This window comes from Hyperolius riggenbachi, chromosome 10, assembly GCF_040937935.1.
Source record: "Hyperolius riggenbachi isolate aHypRig1 chromosome 10, aHypRig1.pri, whole genome shotgun sequence".
NCBI lineage: Eukaryota > Metazoa > Chordata > Amphibia > Anura > Hyperoliidae > Hyperolius > Hyperolius riggenbachi.
This window is the reverse complement of record NC_090655.1, coordinates 104,079,596-104,106,054: the sequence shown is the minus strand read 5'-3', so window position 1 is coordinate 104,106,054 and position 26,459 is coordinate 104,079,596. Positions and strand designations below refer to the sequence as shown.

Below are 26,459 nucleotides of genomic sequence, written 5' to 3'. Positions count from 1 at the left end.
TTATGTGAAAGATTGTCAAATTGTATTCAACCTGAATAAATGGTATGTAACTATTCAGTACATACCAAATTGTATGTATTGCTGTATAAACAACAAAAAGGATGGAAATGTAGTAATAAAAAAAGAAGTGGGTGGATATGTCTAAAGAAATATATATATATATATATATATATATATATATATATATATATATATATATATATATATATATATATATATACACACACACACACGTGATTGTCAGGTAGAATTATAATAGAATGTAGTGCCATGTTCACAGTGGCCTTTGCGTTGTGGCAGCAGGGACACAATGTGACGGATCAGGAAGATTGAGCGGCACATTATACACCCGTTGCAGACAGTGAAGCATACAGTCAAGGAAAAGTATGCTTCACTGTCACTTGACAGGTTTTGCGTTAATGCGCTGCATGTAGTGTGTTTGGGTTCAGCACGCCATTATACTGCCCCCATGGTACTGTGAACATCATTATAGGTGGTGCATTGCAGTGAGGAAAGCCGCTTTACAATGCACCCATTATACCGCATCGTAATGCAACACTGTAAACGTAGCCTTGCTGCATTGTACTTGATTTATTTAAGTAGCAATGTGGTGTTCAGAGGCCATTGTAATGCTAAACAGAGAAAGACGAGGGCATGAGAAATTGATATAGATGTAAAGAGATGTTGCATTTCGAAAATCCATATAAAAAAAACAACGTATTTATACTAATCAATTAAATCAAAAATATCAAAAGTTGATGAGTTAAATCTTTTTCAATCCAACTAAATATTTACGCCGTTTATGAAATTGCGTCAAATTTGGAGTACGCGAATGTTTCATTGAGCAAATTCTTCAAAACGTCCAATCCACTGAAAAATTGGATCAAATTGGGTGAATCGGAAAGAAAAAAAATAATGTGTGCCACCTTGGTGCCCAAAAGTAGGATCTGGCTCTTCTGCACCTGAAGCCCAATACCAGGACTATTTCTCAGTTACAGTATATCTTGTGCCCGGGAAAAATACAAACTTTTAAATAACCCAATACACTAAATTCACATTTGGCCATTATCTCATTAATGTACAGTCTGTGCGGATGTGAAGAATGAATCAGTTTGATGGGCACTTCCTGTGTAGACTAGAAATACAAAGCAGTCATTACAGACAGATTATGCTTTCCTGTGGACAGGTGGAGGTGGCACAAAGCAAAGTGACTATTAAGCCTGATCTACACTGTACAATTTTCCATCAGATAGACGTATCTATTAGATAGATTTAGATAGATTTAATAAGAAATTGCATCGTGTGTAGACATTCACATTTTTTCAGATCAATTTTGCAATAGATTTTGCTTTCATAAGTACCCAAAATCTATTGCAAAATCTAACGCAATCCAATTGAACCGGTTGGAAATTATCTAATGGATCCAATCTGAAAGAAAATTGTACCGTGTAGATGAGGCTTTAGAGATAAGCAATGTTATTCCAGCTAACTCTAGCTTGCATGCAAACAAATTGTTGGCAGCTTTGAACCGGGCCACTCATAAATGGCAGGAAAGGATGCATTAGGCCCCGTTTACACTTAATCAGTTGGTATGCGTTAGTGCGCGTTAGTACGCGTTAGTGCGCGTTGGTGCACGTTTTTTCTATAGCAGTGCTTTGGGAAGAAGATTTTAGTTAAAATGCGTTAAGTGTAAAAGAGGCCATAGGAAAACATGGGCATTACTTTGAAAATCAGTTTTCTTTCAGTTATAACTGAGAGCAACTGATTAAGTGTAAAAGGACCCTTAGGGCAATTTCCACCATGCGATTGCGATTGAGCTACTATATTCATTATAGTCCAGCTCAATCGCATACAAAACGCGGCAGGACGACGATTGCGCTTTGACCAAAATCGCATCGCAATCGGATCGCACTAATGGAAAATGCTGCTGCAGTTTCCATTCGTTTAATGTACCTTGCGATTTGCGATCAGAAGCAAATCGCAAATCGCAGGCTAGTGGAAAAAGGCCCTTAGACTGCCAGATCCAAGCTGCATATGATTTGCAGCTTGGACCAGTGGCAGAAGTTGCAATCATTTGCATATCTAGTGGCTAAATACAGGACCAAATCTGCCAATGATCAGTTCATTTGGGCATTCTTGGCAAGTGTTGTTAGAAATCTGTAAAACTTCTAAATTCGTTCACCCTGATGCACACCGCAGTATAAGGCCCCAACACATGACATCATTCTGTGGCCCAGTCCCACATGCGCCAGAACTACCATTAACCAGCTCCAGTCTACCAGGTCAAAGGCCTTCTCCAAGTCTGTGGAGAGAGGAATACAAGGTGGGTAGCACGGTGGAGTAGTGGTTAGCCTTGCAGCGCTGGGTCCCTGGTTCAATTACCATCCAAGGCACTGGCACAGAGTTTGTATGTTCTCCTTGTGTCTGTGTGGGTTTTCTCCTGGCTTCCAAAACCATACAGATACGTTAATTGGCTTCCCCTAAATTGACCCTAGACTATAATTATTATTGTTATTATTGATTTATATAGCGCCAGCATCTTCCGTGGTGCTGTACAATAGCACACAGGGTATAACAATACAAAGTATACAACATAACAGTTGATACAAGGCAAGAGGGTGTAACAGCTAAAGCAGTGAACAAATGAACTACAAATTTTACAAGGGGTGGGAGGTATGTACACCCATTACACAGCATTGTGAGACAAAAGGGGAAGAGAGCCCTTGTCAAAAGGCCTTGCAGTCTAAATGTTTAAGGTATAGGACAGTGGGTGAGGGAAGCTGTGGGTGGAGTGGTAGAAATAGTGGTCAGTGGGCGAAGTGTCCTGGGTAGGAGAGTATGCTTGTCTGAAGAGGTGAGTTTTCAGATTGCGCCTAAAAATAGTAAGTGTAGATAAGTGGCGGATGTGTTGAGGGAGAGTATTCCAGAGGAGAGGAGGGGAGAGGATCGAGTATAGACTATGATATATGCACTACATGATACATACATAGACATGTTACTATGGGAGGGATTAGACTGTGAGCCTCTTTGAGGGACAGTTAAGTGACAAGACAATATACTATGCACAGCGCTGTAGAAGAGGCCGGCACTATATAAAATACTAAATAATAATAATAATAATAATAAATACAAGTTACGCCACAAGACCGGGCAGACTGAACTACATTCAGGTCCTACTGGTGTTATCCCTGGCTTCTCTGTCAGGGATGAAGCCTACCTGGTCCCAGGGTGTGAGGTGTCCCATCCACTGTGCCAGTCCATTAGTTAGTATCTATGAAAAAATCTTTAGGTCTAAATTTAATTAACTTAAAAAAAAAAAAAAAAAGAAAGAAACTGTTGACAACAGAAGAAAGGCACACATTGCAGCAAAGCAGGTTAATGTGTATCTCATGAGCCACTTGTACGTACAGATACAGATTTTGCTGTAACACATATGAGGTGTATGCCCAGATGGAGCTCAAGGCACATATAAGGAATCATATCTTATTAGCTGGGAGGAGTCATTCAGATGCTGCAACAAGGCACTTTTCATTTTTGAGAACAAAACAGAAGCCTGCAGTTCATTTTTTTTTTTTAATAATGTTTTAATGACAATTTAAAGGCCTGCAATCTCGGGAGAAAAGTAATGGCTGTGCCAAAGTTCCGAATATAGAATCCCACTGATGTCATGCTCTGGATGCAGGCTGCCATGGCAACAGCATCTCCCCATGGTGCTCAGTGATGCCCCAGAGCAGCATCTGCAGCCTGTGTGCATAGGCCTCCTGGCTGTCCCTGCACATGTCCTCCTCTGCTCCCCTGCGTACTCTGTATGCACACAGAAAACCAGCAGATAAAATCATATCCATGCAGCATAAACAATGCTGTGGCCAAATAGCTTATTATGTGACTTGGCAGTACTGAAGAATTAATTGCACAACATCAGTTCCTTTCTGAAAGCTATTTAATAAGAGCAATATTTTATTTGAACCTATAGAGGGATGACAGAGCTGGTCTGATCTTCTTGTGTAACTCTAACTTTAAGTAAGCCTTCTCTGATTACAAAGAAAACAAAACCATAAACGTTACATCCTCGTCTGACTTGTTTGTAGTACAGTAGTATATAAACTGACAGGCTACAGATTCTGTCTCCATTTCCTTTCTCTGTAGCAAGCCCAAAGTCATAACAGCCACAGAAAGCTAACTGAAGTGATGCACAATGCGGTTTATTGCTTGATTCTACGTTTTGAATAGACAGACACCACTCAAGAGGATGAGAAACTGAACCCAATGATATGCTGGGTCCATCGCAGAAGGTCAGACTAGAACTATTGTCCCACACGGCTCAGGTTTCTCTGCCACCTCTCAGGTGGACCAAATAGAATCCTCCCTAAGGAGGTAGGATTTTTATTGGTTTCTTTCAGTCCAATGAGGATCCCCAGCAGTATGCTTCTGCCGGGGCTCCCATCAAAATTGAGGCTCTTGCCCCCAGCGGAAGCAGCGACTCAAGTGAAAAGATGGAGGCAGAAGATGATAGAAGAGGGCTAAAGCTGACAGAAGAAGGCTAAAGGTGACATGAAAAGGTGACAAAAGAAGGCAGAAGAAAGCCTAGTGAGACAGGACACTGTCTGTCCTCAGTCTTTGATTGATTCCGTCGGCATCCACTACATTTGATGATCCATCTCCATGTCTACAATTGTTGTCTACCACAGTCTTCAGTTCAGCTCATCGGAATTGAAGGAACTGATCCATTCACAACACACATATATGGACAGATCCTGTTGCTTAGCATGGGATCTGTTTACAGGTATGCTGATCCGCTTACTATCGATCCGATATACTGAACAATTTCAATAGCAGTTTGAACCCAGCCTTACCATGTTGTGGTAATCATAGCACAGTAACTTGCAGCATAGAAATATGAGTGCTGAGCACATATGACATTATTGTGAAAAGTAAATTAAAAAACAGGCATCAAACTAACACTAGAGCTACAAACAGATAAGAGACTAAACTCAGGCTCCTGTTCAGACCATCTCAGCCTATAATTTAACATATGTACAAGTGTAAGAGACTAAACTCAGGCTCCTGTTCAGACCATCTCAGCCTATAATCTAACATACGTACAAGTGTTTCTCAAAGTTGCTCAATTTGACATGCTGGATCTTGAAATGATAGCAATCTCCAAGAGTGTAGTTTCCCTCCTTACGATTTGTGCAGGAAGCCGCTCCATCGTGCACCTCAACGATAGAAACATTCCCCGATGACGGCGGAAGGCCGAAACCTTGGTTGGAGATGGAGAGTGGGCAATCTATCCTGATATGCCAATAGTGGCAGTGGTTTTAAGGTGCACTTCAAGGTGCACTTCACTTTGGTTAGTGCAATACCTTATATGCGAGTTCATGCAACAAGGTCCAGTGTGCATGGACCCTCAATGTGAACTGTTGTTTTAATTTATGTTATGTGGTTTTATTAACGCATACCTCCCTGTGCAATTACGTATAGCCTGACTGTGGTTTTTGTACATTGGTGGTGGCCACATATTCTGTGGTGTTTATCCATTGTGGAGTGCTAACCTCAGGCAGCTGTTTATCTAGTTCAGAGCTTATATCATCACCTACCAAGCATCCATAGAAACATGTTACTTGGAAGTAGCAGCACGATGCGTCTGTATGAAACCCATACACCGCAGTATGACTAGCAGGAGAGAGCTCAATTCTGCCGAGCAACACTAGTCTAACATGTGCACATATAAGAATACTAGCCATACCCCAATAACCTCAACCCTTTCCAATCCAATGTTGTACTTAGTACGACATTGGGTTGGTTCTCTCCAACTCCGACACTGGACATAGTCTGACAAAGAGCAGAAAAGCCGTCGCTAGGGGTGCTGCTGTTGTAATTAATCCAATACGGCATTAGCCCCATCAGATCAAAGTGTCGGACTGAGTCAAACATTTTGATCACTGCTGGCCCCCTGCTGCACCGCATAATATAAATAATAGGTGGGTGCGTGTGGGCTCCCAGATGGTTGTGCCAGCATCAGACTACAGCTAAGTCCGACACCTTGCTCCCCTTTGGCATCACGCTTTGCTGCATAATTACATATTAGACTGGCGCACGTGCAATGCAGGATAGAGCAACAGCAAGAGCTGGTGCAGCCCCCGCAGATGGACGGGTACCCTCTAGTGCGAGGAGGTTGATACCCCACCAGCACAGGCAGATTCCCACACACACACACATCTCGGTTGTAAAAGTAAGTGGTGGAGAGACATATCTGTGATCTGAAAACAGGATTGGAACAGGTTAAAGGATAGCTGACCCAAAGAAAATCTATGTAAGGTATGCACATTCATGCTGGATCTACATACCTGCACGGTACATGCAATTTGCTACTGTGCATGCGCAGAACTCTCTCAGGCGCCCGACTGGTAGCGACAGCCCAGATTTGCGAGGGTCACTGCCGCTGGCCGGAGGGGATCAGGAAGATATCGTGGGCAAAGTAGGAGTCCAGGGGACTGGAAGAAGCCCCAGGTAAGTTAAAATCTTTTTTTTTTATTTGACTTAAGATTCCCTTTAAGGGGAGTGAGCAGAGTGGTCTTGAAGAGGAAATGGACGGATGATAGGAGGGAACATTGCAGCAAGCCGGCCTCTTCCTGTCTGAAACAGAGGGTAAGTAAAACTAGCATGAACATACCGTTGTGCCTACCTTAGGTAGCTTTGCCTCAGGTCAGGTGTGCTTTAACTCTTACAAATAAATGCCAATATTAAAAGTAAAGCCTGCATGATGCAAATGTTTGTTTTTTTTTGTGTGCAGAAAATGGAACACACAAATTCACTGAGACAGGTACAAAGACAATCGCAGCAAGTTGCCACCGTTGCCAAGAGAAACCAATCCATTTTCAGTCATCAAACAAAACAGGGATGCTTTTGCTGCAGTATTCTCTGCTTCTGCTCTAAAAAATTGGCCCAGCTGAACATTATTCATCAGATAATTTCAAGCAATTCACGGCCAACCACAGGTCTGAATGCAGCATAATCCATACACTAATTGTCACTAGTGATTCTAGAACTGAACTGGTTAATTCTATCTATTTTGTGTGGAGTGTAGCCAGGTAACGCTACCAAAGGTTATTATGACAAAACCCTGCTGTGAAAGACACACAAACAGAGACTGAGGCCTTTTATCTGGTAGATGTATTTTGATCTACAGAGATCCAAGGTGAACTTGTGTTAACATGGGACATGTAATGTCATCCTGCCAGCGCCTGATTCTGTGGCTGTCACATCAGTATTCATGCGGCTCTACCATTATAGAATGCTTCTCGCTCTATTCAGCATCACCTGGTTACAAAATGTTTGCAGCTAGCGCTGACAGATCATTAACCTGGAACTCTAGGCAAAAATATAGTTTAACCTATCAAATATGGATGTCATCTGCGTTATGAAAAGAACATTCTTATTCCTATCTAACGCCGTTCAGAAGCATCAAACCGATAAAAGATTTACAGTGAATACACTAATTCCCGGGGGAAAGCTCTCACCACTGGAGATGAAACACGACAAACACGCAATTTGCTGTAGCTAGACTTCATTTGACTCAAATACAAAGCGTTTCAGTGGCGCATCCCACTTCCTCAGGAAGGTGCAGAGCTTACTTAACCATTTAAAGCTGAAGTGGATAAATTGAAATGGAATTCAAGTACCAGTCTGCCCAATACAAGAGCCAGCAGGAAAATGTTAGTAGCCCATTTATTTTGAAGGAACGTCCTCTCTGCTCTAAAAGATACGCAACCGCATAATAACCTTTAAAGAAATGCATTTCTATGTTACAGCTGATACAAATCCTAAAATAAATCTGCGGTGTGTCTCTTTCCTGCTTTCATGTAGGCAGACCAATGGTTAATATCCTGTGTTTACATAGCAGCTGTGTCTGCCAAGGACTGCCGACACAGTCTGTGCAGACAGCTGAGAGATAAAATGACACTTGTGATTACTTACAGATGAGGAGGAATCAGACAGGCTCTTCTCTCTAAAAATACACAGGGTGTATTTCGCTCTGGTTTCCCTGTGTCCTGTGCAAGAGTTCAGGCCCACTTTAAAGTTACTTAAACAGCGATAACATTTGACAGAAGCCCAGACACTACACTTTTCAGAGCCAGTCAAATGTTTAGCTGCAGCTCCCCTTCAGCAGAGCTTGCAGATTTCAGAGTGATCAGATGGGGAGGGTAAAAAAGGGGCTCAGAATGTAGCTTATGATTATGTGTCTGGTGAGATAAAAGATATACTTCCTACTAATACATTTTCTCAAGACACAGCATGTTTTCCTCTGGGGTATGAGATTATTATCTTTCCATAGAAGAGAAGTGAACAAGTCACAAATCTTCTTCACGGAGACTTCTGGGTATAATATGATAACCGCCATAAGATAAGCAACACTGAACGCAAAGCATTCCCTTCACTTCAACTCATCTCTGCCATCTACATACCTCAATAATATTCACATTATTAATATCATGTACATTAAATGTTATCAGTGTGCAGTGTCATCTCACCATGCTTAAACCAGCTGCATAATGTCCGGTTTCATGGCGGCTGCCATTGTACTTCCTGAAAATTTAAAAAAAATAATCGGAGGAGCTCATAATTCCAACTAATATTTGACACTTGCTTGAGGCACTAAAGCGTTATCTCAGCCTCTAACCTAAGTGTTTCGGCTAGAGTGCGCAAGAGGAAGTAGTAAGCCACAGCCACGGCTTTTCCCTACACAGGCATTATCTGAAAACAGTGTCACAGGTGCAATCACAAAATACACGTCACAGCATCTTTCTGAAGTGAAACTCACCTATAACTTTTGTTTGCAAAAAATGAAATATTACTTTTTTGGTACATCACCTTTTGGTTTGGCCGGTAAAGTTCTGTGTGCTTAAGAGGTTAGCTACTGATATAACAAACATTTACTATTTATAATAAAAGCAAAGGTGCCTATTTAATTTTAAAAAAAGTAGTGGAAATCCATGGCTATTACTATCGTGTGAAATGTAAACTCTGCCCGATTTACAAAAGGCTGTAGTTTATATTGCGATTAGAAAAGTGATCTTCCTCTTTTTGCTGACCTCAACGGATTTTGATCACATGATCATTAACATGTCATGTCACATGACAATTCTCCCCATCCACATTTGTTTCTGATCAAAAATCAATCAAAAGAACATTAGATTTCAATAGATTTTCAATGTATTAGATTAGATTTTTACAGAATGCAATGTCCAAACTATTAAAAATTAAAATGTAAAGTTAAAAGTTGCCAGGCATGGTTATGAGACTTAAATATAGAAAAGACAACATCGCCCACAGGACATTATGGGCAGATCGACAATTAAATAGATCCCTCTTTAGTGGAATCTGATCAGAGAGTGATCTGTTGCCTGCCCTTAAGGCACGTACACATGCCATACTGTAGCAAACGATGGGTCCATGAGACCCTCCCGCTGGGCGGACTTTCTGCCGACAGCAGCACGTGTGTACATGCTGTCGGCAGACTGATAAGACTGTTTCTGAAAGATCCGCTGATCCCAGGTGCCAGTGCTCAGTAAAGTCTCACCTGTCCACTAGCTGGACTCCTAGCCATCTCCAGTCTTGGCTGTCACGGTGAGTGCCAGTACCGTATGGCAACAGGCGCATGTACTGGCGTCACACATGCAGTGGAGGAGGTGTGAAGTCACAGCTGCATACACTTTTACACTACACATGGGCATGGGGGTGGGGGTGGGGGGGGGTGGGGGGACACTGGCCGGGGGTTTGTCTTGTAAGTCAGTAGTCGCAATATTGAATGCCATTACTGCCGTGCAAGTTGGTAATCTTGATGCCATAATGAAATTTGGGGGAAAAAAAATTAACCAGGAGTGGGAAACCTATGGAATTGGTCTTCACAGTCTCTGTTCATTCATTTTGCACCCCTATTGAACCCTTATGTCAATAATGAAACACAATGAAAATGGCAGGTGAGTTCCACGGCATTTCATATCAAGAGAAAAGGAGAACAAAGCAATTTGCTGGCCAATCAGGACATTAATTTTAGTAAAAATATAAACAAGATGAAATGAGATCAGTGACATTTATCTGTCAGTTTGGATTTAGGCCAACTTTCTCATACACATTATGAAGGTTAAGATATAAAACAGGGATGGAGTTGGTTGCTACAACACTGGTGAGTTCAGAGACCATTTTAAGCCTTGGCTTTGATGGTGAACATTTTCCAGTTCAGGCTTAATAACCCGTGTCTGTTCTAGGTCAGTCGTCACAAGAACAGGCTGCCTAATGAACAATCCTGCCACATTTACAAGTTTACTTTCCTTCTACGCAGATAAAAGGGCTCTATTTATAAAGTCTAGCACTGCCAGGAAAAAGGTGCTGGCATTTATAACGGCACCAGGTGAGGGTTTCACAGGACCAAGATTTCTGATGGATGCAAATTAAGCTAATTGGGTTAATATGTAAATAATTAGGTCGTAAGAAAGGGGAAAAAAGGAAAAGGTCTTCGTAGATGATCACAGAAGCGATATCCGAAAGCTAAACTGTGTGCAGTGTCGCAGCTGCCATATAAGCGGTTTAAAATAGAGTTAAATCTGGCCCTGGGCGCTGCAGGAAAAACCCCTCTGTTTTTACTGTAATGGTTTGCCACTGGCAGTATCCTGTGTTTTTTTCTTTCAGTCTAATAGCACGTTTTCAGCTGCTGATCCTCCTGTTTTTTTTTTCTTCTGCATCTGTGTGGAAGAATTTCTGCATCAGTGATGATCGTATCCGCCATTTGTACAAATGTTTAGCCTGCACATCAACACAAATAATAGCGTTCACACATATCTAATCAGCGCTGAGGCACAATCTCTTTGCCACAGGATGAAAAAAAAAAAAAGTCAGAATCATCAGTTCAGAACTTCCAAGCTACAAAAAGACACTGATCAAATTTAAACAAAAAACAAAACAAAAACACAATAATAATAAAAATAATAAAAAACAAACAACAGAACATAAATACAACCCGAAAGCTATCAGCAGTAAGAACAAGGGGTACTTATCCGTTAGCCGGGCGCATCCGGCAGGTGGCGCTGTTGTTGCTAATTTCAATCACAGAACTGTGAATGTAAACGTCGGATGCGCCCGGCTAAACTGTATGTAATGCGCCCGGCTAACTGAATGTAAACGCCGTAGGTGGTAACAATATGTATATTAAAGAAGAGAGTTAATTAAATGACAAATAAGCCGGCGGCAATGTGACAGGTCAAGCCTCCGGCTTGCTTCGTGTCTCGCTCTCCTCCCCCCTTGCCCTCTCTCGTATAGAGCCCTGGGGAGGGGACTCGTGTCCCCCCAGAGTCGTTCGTCGCAATAAAAAAAAGCAGGATTCCCTGCCGCGACGAACGACTCTGGGGGGACACGCATGTCCCCGCCCCCCAGGGCTCTATACGAGAAAGGGCAAGGGGGGAGGAGAGCGAGACACGAAGCAACCCGGCAGCTTGATCTGTCACATTGCCGCCGGCTTATTTGTCATTTAATTAACTCTCTTCTTTAATATACATATTGTTACCACCTACGGCGTTTACATTCAGTTAGCCGGGCGTATTACATTCAGTTAGCCGGTGCTCCGGGCGCATCCGGCGTTTACATTCAGTTTTGTGATTGAAATTAGCAACAACAGCGCCACCTGCCGGATGCGCCCGGCTAACGGATAAGTACCGAACAATGTATTTTGGGTGTTACCAAAACCTTTCTTGGAAGCAAAACTATGAAGGGTAATTCACCGACATACGTCTGGATTAAGCACTAATTGTTTAATCGCCAGCATCATTTATGCTATAGATCAGGTTCGTGTGATGTTTAGGCCAGGTGTCTCCCTGTCATTCACTTAACCTTGCCCTCTACCCTTCACAAACTATTTCCCTTATTTTTTTATTTATATAGTGCCAACATCTTCCATAGCGCTGTATATCGTACAAAACGAATAGTGAGTAGCATAGGCACACAAGACGTTAAAAGCTGTGTACAATCAGGACATCCAGCAATACAAATACATACATACTGGTAATTGATGTGTGGTTGGAGACATCACCAATACTGGTGCATGTTTATTAGAGGGTCTGGTTCATCATCTTTACCAGTCCAATGTCTACTGTGTATGCCTTTTCACTGTATTTGTACCACTGTTTTGCCTCGAAAGAAGCAGCCTGTGAGCCACGAAACACGTTAGGCATAAGAAAAAGATCACATTATTGTATCCTGGAACAATAAGCTATGTAGTTTTTAATGAGGTATATGGATTGTAAATTCACCTGGACCCATTTACAGGCTTATTGAAAATCAAGTAAAAGTTAAGTTTTAGCAGATATTGGATTACTGTTTTTATATTGTAATTACTTTCATCCTTTGTAAACCTTAAATGTCTAGTTGAAGATTGTTACACCTTCAGATACATTCAGCACTTTCTTTTCTATTTGCTGATATTTGTTTTCTGAGTGTGCTGTACACTAGCGGTTCTGGATGTAAGCCTGGCTCAAGGGGCAAAAAGAGATCATTTGCATATTCAGTAGCGGTGCATTGTGGGTAACCATAGATGTTCACTTAAAGCTGAATTATTGCAAGTACCTTCTGTTTTAAGAAGGCAAATCACACAAAGCATTGCTCTTTAGTAGGAGGACTTTTTGGTCTCGTTTAGTCCCTATACTTTCCTAGTGGTATGGGTCACCCCGAGCTGCTTGGTTACTGTGTTGTTTCTCTGAGACAGAAATGGAAGCCATGGAAGAAGCCAATGCACACAATTCTGCACAGATACAGCTTTATAAATAAGGTCTTAAAAATAAAAAGGGCTGATTTGCAAAGAAACTCAACAATCCCCAACATCTCAGGGAAAGAACTGAAATCCTAGCAAATAATTATTATTAGTATTTATATAGCACCAACACCTTCCACAGCTCTGTACAGAGTATATTGTGTTGTCACTAACTGTCCCTCAGAGGGGCTCACAAGCTAATCCCTACCATAGTCACATGTCTATATCATGTAGTTTATCTATTGTAGTCTAGGGCCAATTTAGGGGGAAGCCAAATAACTTATCTGTATGTTTTGGGTATGTGGGAGGAAACAGGAGTGCCCAGAAGTAGCCCATGCAGCAAATATAAAGGCTTCTGCTACACAATCAATAACTCTCTATATGTCAATCTACATCTTTCATTGCATTACACTTTAAGGGGTATTGTTTAATACACTAGCATGCTTTGATGACCGTTCCTCTGAAGAAACATCAGTCCTTTATTAAAGTGCCAATGAGAGCACCTAATTCATAAAACCCTTGTCAAAGATTCCTCTCACTGTATTTACTGGAAGCATGTTATGAAACACAAAGGTCTCACCTTCTGCAATAGTCTAGACAAGTTTTAATTAAAATCGTGTTGATGTGAGAAAGAAAAAAGGCTGAGTTCTGAATCCCAATGCCACAACAAATTACATTTCTCAATACATTTTAAGCCCCATCTACACTATGGGACATTGCAGCGATCCGGCGGCTCGATTAGCCGCCGGATCGCCTCTTCCGCGTGCCCGCCGCGTCCCCGCTCGCGTGCCACATTCGATTCCCCGCTCATCCCCGCCGGCGCCGCTTATCTTCCGCTCGATTCCCTGCCATTGTCCCCTCGCGGGGAGCGAGCAGGGAATCGGCGGTGCGGAGATCCGTCCTGTCAGATCTTATCAATCGAGCCGCATCTACTCGTGTAGTATGCGGCTTAACCGGAGGATTAAGCAGATAAAACATGATAGTTAGCCACAGAGGGCCAGTATCACCTGTCCTACATGGAATGGGGGCAGCTGGAGAAGATACAGTTACCTATCTACTTAAAGTGAGAAAGAAAAATCTCACAAACAACCAGCTCATTCAGGGAAAGGTAAAGGAATGGCTCAGCTTCCTTATGGCCACAATCAGGCACAAATTTGAAACTGGGGGGGGGGGGGTTAAGTGGGATTGTGGTCCCTGATGAAATGTTCAGGACAACAAAAACCCTGTCCTTTTAAATCAAAGCCCCGATGCAGCCTGCATTCGACTGAATATTACTAGTAAATAATCACTCATATGAGAGATATAGATATATGGATACAGACCCAGACACAGACACACACACACACAGTAAAATAGATTATTTCCAACAGTTCCAATCTGATTTAGGTGATCAGAAAAATGATCGGAAATCAGATCAGACCTCTTGGAAATCAATTTGACCGTCAATCTCATGGGAAATTGCATGTGTTCTACCAGGCATAACGGTTTAAAGGATACGAGAGTAGGTAAAGGAATGTATAGGATGGTAGAAATAGTGGTCAGTGGCCGAAGTGTCCTAGGTAGGCGTGTATGCTTGCCTGAAGAGGTGAGTTTTCAGATTGTGCCTAAAAAGGGTAAGTGTGGGTGAGTGGCAATGTTAATGATGTGTTGAGGGAGAGTGTTCAAGAGAAAGGGAGAGGAGGAGAGAAGTCGTGTAAGCTGGAGTGAGAAGAGGTGACCAGTGAAGAAGACAGGAGAATATTGTTACAGACGGTAGTAGAACAGAGACTGCGTGTAGGATAGTATCTGGAAAAAAGTTTATTTAGATAGGAAGGAGCTAGGTTGTGGAGAGCTTTGTAGATGAGGGTAAGGGTTTTATATTGTGTCCTTTGTGTGACTGGCAGCCAGTGAAGGGACTGACAGAGGGGGGATTGGGCTGGAGAAGCTGGAGGAGAGGTGGATGAGTCATGCAGCAGAGTTCATGATGGACTGTAGCGGGGCTAGGCAGTTGGCTGGGAGGATGCACAGCAGAAATTTACAATAGTCTAGTGGCGAAATCAGGGCATGCACCAGAAGTTTGGTAGTGTCTTGTGTGAGAAAAGGGTGGATGCAGTAGATGTTTTTTAGGTGTAGTTGACAAGAGGAGTATAGTTTGTCAATGTGTGGTTTGAATGAGAGACTGGAGTCCAGTATTACACCTAGGCAGCGAGCCTGGGGAAAGGTGGTACTGAAGTGCTATATTACCAATCCTCATCTCTTTTTCAGCGACCGTCAGCTGCCTGCTCACTCCCAGTTAGTCTCCTCCTGTGGTCACATGGTCATGCAGGGCAATATAACCATTGCTCTGTCAGCTAAAGTCATTCCCCCTCGCTGACTGATGGCCTATCATGGCTATCAGCTTCTAATAGGGAAACATCGCTTCAGAGTGGCTGGGGAGAAGGAGGAAATGAGGATCTGTGAACTGTTGCGGCATGTATACTCTTTTTTTTGGGGGGGGGGGGGGGGGGGGGAGGGTTGATTAAAAAAAACTTTAAAAAAAACACTTGCATGCATAATTATTTTGAAATAATATCCAATTAAAAGCATGTAGAAGTATGAAATGGAGCATCAAAGTGAGCTTGTAAACCCGCCACCATCTAAAAAGAATGGAATGTACTTGTATTGATCATTGTCCAGATTTGTTGTATATGCTCCACTGGGAGGAGACAGACCATGAAGGTTAGGGTGGTGGGCATGGGGGGGGGGGGGAGGATTTGTAGGGTAATGTGTTGTATAAATTGTATATGTGTATGGTTTGTACAGTGCTAAAAATCAATAAAATGTATGTTTACAAAAAAAAATTTGGACAGTAGTTACAAACGGGTGCGCAAAACAAGCACTCACACCAACAATGGCTCTGCACACGTAAGCGACAGCTGGATGTAATCAGACCCATCTCAGTAACAGCCAAGAACTATGTAAAGCAGTTTTCGAATTGGAGCATGGAGAACTCCAGCACATGGAGAACTCCAGCACACAGGTATGTCTGGGTAATAAAGCTTGTCAAGGTATATCATATATATTGAGCTGATTTGATGTTTGTATTTTCTCCCTAGAGAAAGTGGAAATACACCTGTAATCGTTTCTCAGTGACACACCTGGAACAAGCGATCCACTAGAGGCAGGGTGGAGTTACAGGTGTGATCTGCGCTCTCATTCTGGTTCAGTGACCCAGGGAGCATTAGAGGAGGTTGATCAGCGCAATAGCCGGGCAAGCAGCATTTTTTTTTTTTTAAAAAGGCAGGAATGGCAGTTTGCATACATCACTCATGTCAGGGTCACCTTAAGGTGCAAACACACCCCGATCTTTACCAACGACGATCGTTACAAAAAACGAACCACCGACTATTAAGGCAAACGACGAACGAGCCAAATCGCTACAAAAGAAAGTTCTGTCTCGGCGGATTTTAACCAACGACGATCGTTTGCAAAAGTAGTACATCGTTGGAAACGGTCGTTCGTACTAGGCTTGACATGCGCATTTCACTATTTCTCCATGGAACTTCTCATTTGTATGCGCAGGCGCAATAGTTGCTTTACGTGATGTAACGTTCGTTCTAACGATCAGATCGTTACACACCTTTTAAAACTAACTTTACTTAGGTCGTTCTTTCATCAATTAAAAGTTCGTTTGTCGTTCTCAACGAACGATCGTTGTCGCATGTGTGTACGTAGCATTAGTCGGGACTTTAACTCAGAACTTCCTCTCTGCTCTAAAAGAGACGCAACAGCATACTAACCTTTAAAGAAAAACATTTCTTTGTTACAGCTGATACAAATCCTGCAGTAAATCTGCAGTGCTTATACTTCCTGCTTTCATGGAAGCAGACATATTGTTAACATCATGTGCTTTCAAATTAGACTATTGTGGCAGTCAGCTGATGGACCAAATTACAACTTGTGATTAATCACAGATAAGGGGAAATTATACAGGCTAAACTCTAAATACATACAACGTGCCTTTCTCTATTTCTCTTTTGCCCTGTGCAAGTGTTCAGGTCTACTTTAAAGCCTATACCCAAAGCTCTCAATCAACTTGTGAAGTCCGGCTGAGATTGCTTTACTGAACAAATCTGAACTGGATTTTTAAAAAATGTGTTTGCAACAAATTTGCAAAACTTGACAACCATTGCCCAGGCCATATCAAAATATGAAAATCAGTTAACCCTTTGCACACTCACATGCAGATACTTTCCTGCAAATAAATAATCCAGGAACCACAGTTATCCCTGTAGCTAAGGTAAAAGCCAGGGTCTTTGTTACAAAAGAATACATGCTTTTGCACAGTCACATAGTCAGAGGTTTCCCATAATTCATATGGGTCCTAACTCTGGCCCTATAACATGCTTAGTGCAAGCATGCATGCAATGCAACATATCTAAATATTAGCAGCAGATATCTTAATGTCCTCTCTTGGGACAGATAGTGCATCAAACTAAAGGTGGCCATACACTCCTAGATTAGCAGCAGATAGATCATCAGATAGATTTTTGATCTATCTGATGTGTTTAGGAACATTTTTTTAATAGGAACAAATTTCCAATAGATTTCAGTTTGAAATCTATTGAAAATCGATCTGATGGCATTTTTTGCCATCAGATTTCCATTAGGGCCAATGCAAAATGATAAGCAATCTCAACAGATCGACCTAGATTTTCCACCCTGCCAGTCAATCGATTTGGGAATTTAAAAGAATCGATTTCTCATCGATCGATTCTATAGAATCGATCAATCGATTGATTGATGGCTGAAATCGACCAGTGTATGGGCGCCTTAAGACCAAAAGGGAGCTAACAAAATACATCCGTGTGCATTGCACCATACATACACCCGCATAAGCTGTGTGCAAGCGGACAAACAATGGTCACAGACAGGGAAAGGTAGAGCACTGGATTCAACCCTGGCCACGATAAGTTACATGTAAAACAAAACACAGAATCCAGGCTTATCTCCTCAAGTTAGGGCATTTAAGTAAGTTATTAGGGAGGTGCCAAATGGGGCATGGCCAACAAAACAGCAAAATCAGATAACCCTTTGAAAACAGACATGACTACTCAAGAACTGCTCAAGTTTCTGCAGATCCAGTAAATTCTGATGACCCAAGTAAAGCCCCAAACACACCCAACAGCGGTCTTTTATGCAGCACAATTATTGAACAACTTTTGCTGTGGAACAAGTTAAACAGCCAAAAAAGACGTCAATCCAACTGTTGGATTGACGGCTTATCAGTCTTATCAGTTCCTTGAACAATAGCAAGCAACTTTTTTTGGTTGTTCAACTTGTTTCACAACAAAAGTTATTCAATAATTGTGCTGCATAAAAGACTGCCGTTGAGCATGTAAGTATGGGGCTTAAAAGAGACAACTTTTAAATAAAAATCCAGTGCAGGTTTGCAGTTCCTCACTATTATCTAACCTTAGATCATCATCCCCTGAGAGCATGAGGAAATGCTCTACTTACCTGAAGCAGTGTAGAGACAATCCAATGCCCTCTCATCGCATCCACTTAAAACCTCTTACAGATTGTCTTCCGTTACAGTTCCCACCGAGTCACTGAGTCTAACAACCTTCTCCAAGTTGCAGAAGAGCAATCACCAATGGTGTGCTTCACTTCCAATGTTACACATCATTATCACATATCAACATTGTTATGGAACAGACAATACTGCGCAATCTGTTCTGCCCAGCAGGACTGCCACAAGCACATATAAAAGCGCACAGCGTAAAAGGTCATGTAGTAATGTCTAAGCACCCGGTGCGGCTGTAATTACATTTCATCTTGCCAAAGCTGACGCTTCCCCATGAAGAGCAAGACCAGACAAATACAAAACATTGCGCAGTCCCCCCTCTCCCCGCTGTGATGACAATTCTCAGATCTCCATCCCATAGACATGGCCGCTCTGACAGAGGATTAGCTGAGGAATGCACTGATGAAGGGATTCTAGCATGAAGCATTCCATCAAGCAGGGAAGAAAGTGTCAGCTCCACACCAGGGTAAAATGTAATCAGGTGTGGAATATACTGAGAGTACAGCATGTGCCTAACACAGTGATTCACTTATACTGTATGTCAGCAAGAAGAGATGGTGACCCCATGTAGCAGAATAGTTCGGCCTAACTAGCGGCACCACCTTACTTTCCTAAACAGTCATGATTCTTTAGCAATGAACACTGTACAGACATAAAACTTGACTCCTATCTAATTCTGGGAATAAACAGCTTGATTCTGAGCCATTTCGATGGCTCGATAGATAATTTCCAGCATGTTCGATCTCCCGCCCGATTGTTTCGCCACTCGATTCCTCAATGAACACAATGCAAAAAGATAGGAAAAACAAGCGAAGATAAGAGTATACCTGCGTAATCGAGCGGGAGAATCAAGCAGCAAAATCGAGCTGTGTATGCCCAGCATTAGTAAGGTGTTCTATCTATTCTATGTAAAGTAGAGGGGGGTGAGCAGGAGACAACTCACCACATGTACATAAATAGAAGCTCCCGCAAGAGGTTGTCATTAGGACCCAACACCATGGACCACTAATGACCTTGTCAACAATGTCAGGGGACATCTGTACACACTGCATATTTTTACTTCAGACAATCATGAACAATTGTGCTGGTTATAAAAATAAAAAGTGTGTGTGTGTGTGTGTGTGTGTGTGTGAGAGTGCGTGCGTGTCAAGCCCATGTTGAAGCTGGTGCTGGACTTGCCTTCCAGCTGCCCCTGAACGTCCGTAGTGTTCAGTGTCTGGTATGGCAGTTCTCACACAGTTGTGCTGACTTAATGGCCTCAATTCACTAAGATCATGCTAGAGATAATAAGGCAAGAGAAAACTTACCTCCACACGTGAGAGAGTTATCTTACCTCTTCATTCCTTAAGTTACCTCTCCTGTAGTTAATTTACCTCCTCTGTAGTTAATTTACCTCCTCTGTAGTTAATTTACCTCCTCTGTAGTTATTTTCACATGCAGCTAATTAACAGCCTGTCTTTAACTCTGGAGTTATTTTAAGGATTGGAGAGTTAATTTAAAGACAGAAGAGTTAACTTTAGGCTTGCCTGAGGTAAAATGTTTCCTGAATAATACACGCCTTATCACCATGGTAACAACTCTAGAAGAGTTATTAAAGACAGGAGATAAGTTTAGTGAATTGAGGCCTTTGTGAAACCATGAAATGACAGATAGGAGAAATCAAAACAGCTCTGCATTTTTTCTCTCCACTTTTTTAACATCTCATAAATGTAGATTGTGGTTAACCAGTAGTAGTAAAAACGTGTTAACTGTCTATGAACTGTCAATAAACTCGGAATTGTGGGAACTACGGTAAGTGCATCGTTGCCTTTTGAAATTGCAACTTAGCTGGCTTTTGTACTTATGCCCGGCATTAAATACCATCTGAATTACTGACCTATAACAAGCGACCCCACTGGCTGGACGTTTTTTGCAGGCCAGTCACAGAAAACAAGCCAAAACATTATAACCAACCATCATAAAACGAGTACAGTATAGTAAGTTAATTAAGATAGTACAGGGACTGACATTGGTGTTTTGACACTAAAAGTGTTTACAATCTAAGTGCTAGTGCCAACATAAATTAAAAAGAGACCATTACACCACCAAAGTGTCCCTCTTGTAAAGTTGAAATCAAATTCACACAATGGTATGAGCCATATGCAATAAACTTGTTTTGTTTTAGTGCAACAATAGCACAATAAAAAAAAAAGCAAAACATAAATAAAACAACACAAATGATGACTGTGGTGCCTGCTGAAAGCTTTCTTATGTATAACCTAGTTGCTCTGTACCCAATAAAGCTCTGCGCAGAGAAGAAAGTTACAAAAGTTAAACATGCATTTATGTATGTCATCTGGCCATTTATAGTTTGTCGGGTTTTTTTTTTTTTTTTTTTTTGTGTATGTTCAATTACTTAGCTGTATTAAACCCAACCTGCAATCTCCAATTCTCATTCACTGCACTGGAATGAAACTCGCAGCGTATTACCAGGCAGTGCAGAAAGTTCTGATAAAACTTTCCACAGTTGATGTCCAGCAATTGTTTGTGTCTAAATTTCATGCTGACTACGTATTTTGTTTTTTGTGCTTGCAGAGATGAAACCGATTTAAGTATGGCATCAGATTAGGTCATTGTGACCTGACTTCTAATGTTACCATTAAGAAGCACAATACACACATGCAAATGAAAGCACTGAAAGACACTGACAGGTCACCCTGACTTGTGGCAGCTCACAAAATCCAACACCAAATCAGCAGCATGAAATCTATAACATACATCTACGTACAAAGTAATACATGAACAGCATAAACAGCTGTCAAATGAAAAATGCAACGGATACATACCAAGACACCAAAATGATCTTTACTTGGTAGATGACCAGAAAATCATGCAGAAACCCATTAACAGCAGCAGAGGATGACCAGGAGGCCTACAGGTTCCCCATGTTCTCAGCAGAACTTCATGCAGAGCTAAACCTCCCACGGGAGACTGATCCCAAGGTAGTCAATCCTCCATAAATATCAGCCTGTAAATAAAAAAAGAAAACATTTATGTTGTAGCAGAAGGCAACTTTCTCTTACACCTCTGGCAGCTGAAATGATACTTAAACTGGAAGAGTCTCACATGGAGCATAACATGGCTCTACGTCCTGTATGGAGCACTTTCCCATGGAAAAGACACAAAGGCAAGCGTGGACAGTCTCCAGGCCGACTAGTCATCTTGTAGTGCTGCAGGTTATCTTTACTTTACATTGATGCACTGACAGGGGATATGGAGAGCAGTGATACCACTGCAATAGCAGCCATTCTAGTCCACGTTTGTTGCATGACTACCAGGATCCCTCCAACAGGGAATATCAGGGATCTCTACAGATACACTGGTAAATCAGGCCAAAAGATATGAGGAAAGGCGTACAGGAACACTATGCTAACTTGCAGGTAAACCGAGGCACCAACAGAATATAATACACTAGAATCCGGTTACAAATGGGTGTAGTGATGGACTTACCTCCAGGAATGAGACTCAGATAGGGCCCTTTCACACCAGAGGACTTTTTCGGCGTTTTAAACGCCACAGCCGAAGTTGGCGTTTTCTAAGGTAAAATGAAAGTCCATAGACTTTCATTTTACCTTTCACATCTAACTCTGCGTTTTGGAGCGTTGTGTTTCAACGCTCCCAGGAGCTTTTTCAGGGCTGTTTACAGCCGAAATTGGCTGTTGGCGTTTCAATGATAGTCAATGGAAAACGCCAACTTCAGCGTTTTCAAAGCGTTTTACAGCTTTTTATAGAAAAAAAAAAAAAGGACGTTTTCATATGAGCTGTAAAACGCTTTCAAAACGCTTTGAAAACGTTTTGAAAGCGCTATGTATTGGCGTTAAGAAAAAGGCTGACTTTCAGCCTTTGCTACCGCAGCCTCTAGTGTGAAAGAGCCCATAGTCAATTTTAAAACATCTTGAGGGCTGGGCCATACTAGATATCACAAAACGCTGCCGTAATTGCTAGCGCTTTGTGTAAGCGCTTTGCAGGTGATTGAAACTGCGATTTCCGGCGATTAAGGTAGTGTATATGTAAAGAGTATCAGTGACTTGTCAGCGATTTCATAGGGTTTGCAATTAATGATTCTCAATTTGATTGGTGGATTCAAATGCACTGTGCTTCTGGGTAGTTTCAGCACTTTAAAAAAAAAAAAAATCACATGCAAATCGCTTACATTTACAATTTATGTGCACTTTGCCAGCACTCCTATACTATGCATTGGAGCAAAAGTGCTCACAAAATGCTGCATGTCCTGCTATTTTCAAAATTGCAATCGCACTAGTGGGCTCTCCTCCATACACTTTCATTAGCAAAGAGTTTTTAAAAGCGCTGGCGATTCTCAAAACCCCAAAATCACTCAAAGAAAAAGCGCTCTAGTGTGCCCCAGGCCTCAATTTAGCTATAAGGCTAGATTCACAGTGGGCCGTTGCGTTTTGATGCCACGTTAAAGTCGCACCGCAAGCTTACAACGCAACGCGCCCAAAAAGTGGCAACGCAGCATTACCGTCGCATACAGCAAATACAGTAAAAAATACAGGCAATGAAAAGTATGCTTCCAAGTCATTACTGAGCATGTGCAAACAGTCCAACGCAGCTAATAACATGTATAACGCACTGCATGCAGTACTTTTACTTAACGTGCAGCTTTAGTCACCAACGCAACGTGTGCACTGTGAACAGGGCATTGATTTTTCATTGCAGTGAGTTATTCTGCGTTAAATGCTGTTTTAACGCGCAACTTTAACGTCCCACTGTGAACTTAGCCTAAAACACTCCAAATTGCAACTTATTTCAGAATCTTCAGTAACACATTTTGCACAATTGGTATAATTAATGTAGCAAATCTTCCATATGGAAAAAACATTATGCTGGAGGGGGCGGGGTTAATTAAGTACTGGCCATGTGTACACCTGTAAGTTGTGGGTGACACGAGTATACACCATAACATACAACATAAAAATTAAATGAATCAAATCATTAAAATCAGTCAATCGAGACATTTATTTGATTTGTGGCTTTCGAAGCTGACGATTATTAAACCTAGCAGTCTATTGTACCGGTATATTGTTTGATACTTTTTTTGAGGTTTCTTTTTATAGCGCAATATCTGTTACCTGGATTTTGGAAACCTAATATGCTATCATTACACTACAACTGCCATCATTTCTGTCACACGTAAAATACTACTGGAAAGCCCCAAACTACACAGCATGGAAACAGCCTGTGAACAGCTCGCCCACTGATAATTAGGGAAGGGCAAATACTGCTGACTGTCAAGAATTACTGGCAGAAAGAACCTTTCAGAAGTAGCAGAACACTACACATAGATGCTACATTTTTGAAGTACCAAATGATTGTGTTTATGGTCATTTTTAGTAACAATCTAGTGCACAATTCATTAGAATGAAAAAGCTTCCAAAATGCTGCATGTCCTGCGATTGCGATTTCCCTTTAATCCCAATCGCTCTAGTCTAGTGGAATCTGCTCCATCCATTTACATTGGCAGAGCGTTAGGGAAATCGCTCTAGTGGGTTTCAGCCTTAAATCTCAGCCAAGCTAAATTTTAAATGCCAGAATGTTGAAGCAGAATCTGAATTTTCATTTTGTATATTCTTATTTAAGTCGAATTTGGGAACATAATACACGTTTCAGTCATTAAATTGTCTTTATAATGCAATTAGATGTAACATTTTCTTTATACATCATCTCCCATGTTTAATGAGAAGATTAGTGAAGTGGAGCAAGGAGCAAACATCTTTAATCGTTTTTCTAATTTAATTAGAAACCCAGAGAATTTTTGAAGGCACATGATCAGTTTATTAAAATAGCAACACCAACTACCAGTGCAAGGTTTGATAATGTGGAGCAGAATCAACCAAAGGTATGTAGGGGAACTCTGGTGACACCTATAGCTCAGCTAAGAAGACCGGTAGAGACAGAGTTGAGCACTACAAGCTGTGTTTTGGCTTTACTTTCCTGTAGCTTTGCTGTGGGCTCTACTTTCCCAAAACCCGGTCTAAAAAGCAAACCTAAGGCGAAAAAAAGTAGGATATAATGAATTGTACTTGTATACAGATAATGAATAGAACCAGGGGCATAACTAGATATAATTGGGCCCCCCTGCAAAAATGATAGTATGGGGCCCCCTTGCTCCCCAAACACCATGCGGGTCATGTGATCGGGATCTGATTAATGGCAGTAGAGAGTGTTCTGCTGTGATGCAGCGTCTGGAAGCAGGAAAATAATTACACACGCTCCTGCATACAGTTTATGTAAGTGAATGGGGAGGGTTTTTTTTGCTAATTGGCTGCACTTGCGGTTGGGGAGATGGCGGAGGGGCCCACAAAGCCTCTGGGCCCCCCTGCGATGGCTAATCCAGTCAGAAACATCTGATCTGCATGCTTGTTCAGGGGCTATGGCTAAAGGCATTAGAGGTAGAGGATCAGCAGAACAGCCAAGTAATCTGCATTGTTTCTGTAATCCGCTTCCCTCACTTCTGCCCATGGCTTTATTGTAACCTAATCTGACTTCTGTATCAGTGATATGTTATCTGCATAGCTGGTCTGATCACCTCTTCCTGTCCTCTCAGACCAAACAAGCAGATAACAGATCACAGATATGCTATTCAGGTCACATCTTATAAGTAATGGAATTACACAGAAGTTGGGCTGTGGGCCAGACTGCCCTGATGGAAGACGACAACAAATCTCTTATAGTTACGGATTTGTACTATATGAAATAAATGTGAGGGGATGCTTTTTACACCACTGAGAGACAACAGTAATATCTGGTAAGTGGTCATCTGCAATTACTATAACAATGGAGGTAATAATCCTAAAAAAAAAATAAAAAAAATGGAAGCAGCAATCACCTGCGTTAATGAACTGTGATCAATGGCGTAGTGTACCAACACAAAGCGCTATTGTTCTGCCAATGTATTCTAGCAGTAACAGTCTTTACCAGAAGGTCAATTAGCTGAGTCCAGATACACAACTGAACGGATGAGCTATCAATTCATATTCTAAAGACCACTTGAAGCTTTAATGATCTTAATGGTAACAACCTTTATTGCCATCCAAAGGTATAACAGGGGTCAATGAGAGGAATGAATTAATAAGAGATTACCGCCTTCTTCGGGAAAGCGGTAGCTGGACATATGTAATTGAATAATAATCTGCAAGTAAAATGAAGATTTTCCACTGACTGAGCAAGCAACACGCAGCTTCACACTCTGTGCTGCTAATAAACAGATTTTAACATCTAGATTGCGTCAACAGAGCCGGCCGCTGCATGCAGCATGCCAATCAAACTTTCATGACTCTAATCTTCTTAGTGTTCCAACGGTAAGACTTTAACTATCAGACAATTCAATTTCACAGCAATAGTTACAGGTGAACACCCCTCCCCCCACCTGTGTACAGCACACAGATATTACTGCATCAATAATGCATGGGCTTCCTCATTTCTCATTTCTCGAACAGCCATATTTATAAACACAAACGTACTCATTTCATTTGGGAACGCCAGTGTATAAACTGGTCACCCTTCATATCAGCTAAAACATTAACCTGCTGAAAGGTGAAATCCTATTGGACACTGATGCATTACAGCAGTGTTTCTCAAGCCTGTCCTTGTTACTCACCAACGGTGCATGTTTTGCAGGCAGTCTCACCTATGCACAGGTGGGGTAATTAGTGTCTCAGCTATATGGAATCCACGCAGCTGAGACACTAATTACCCCACTGAGCATAGGTGAGGTTGCCTGCAAAATATGCACCATATGGGAGAAATGAGAACAGGCTTGAGGAACACTGCATCACAGTTTCTCCTTGTTCATACAGAAAAGACATCACTACAAGGAAGTAACAATGTGCACTGAGGTTCCATAGCAATATCAGTAAAGGGAATGCTCCTCAGAGATTATACTATACATGCATCTTAGTCTGAGGCAGTGCTTCCACAAAACATGGTTTGAGTGGGCCCTGCTGGTAAGCTGCCCAGATTCCCTATTTCTTGCACTGTTCCTTCCTACCCCATAGTAGGCATGGTACTTTTCTAGCCAAGCCAGACATGGAGACAGGTCACAATGTCCTTTTA

The 26,459-nt window shown here is 41.7% G+C and overlaps 1 protein-coding gene across 6 annotated transcripts in view; it reads right to left on the bottom strand.

The window, feature by feature from the left end:
* SEMA4G (semaphorin 4G) overlaps positions 1-26,459 on the bottom strand; it is a 316,367-nt gene that overhangs the window by 239,894 nt on the left and 50,014 nt on the right. For 3 of the 6 annotated variants that reach the window (XR_011024252.1, XR_011024253.1, XM_068255248.1), the window contains exon 1: positions 18,278-18,637. Coding sequence is in view for 1 of the 6 variants with exons in the window: in XM_068255248.1 (XP_068111349.1) it covers positions 18,278-18,313 (36 nt within the window). In the remaining 5 variants the exon portion in view is untranslated. Of the gene's footprint in view, positions 1-18,277; positions 18,638-21,169; positions 21,352-26,459 lie in introns of those variants that run through there. The other 3 variants (XM_068255250.1, XM_068255251.1, XM_068255252.1) reach the window with 1 other exon arrangement.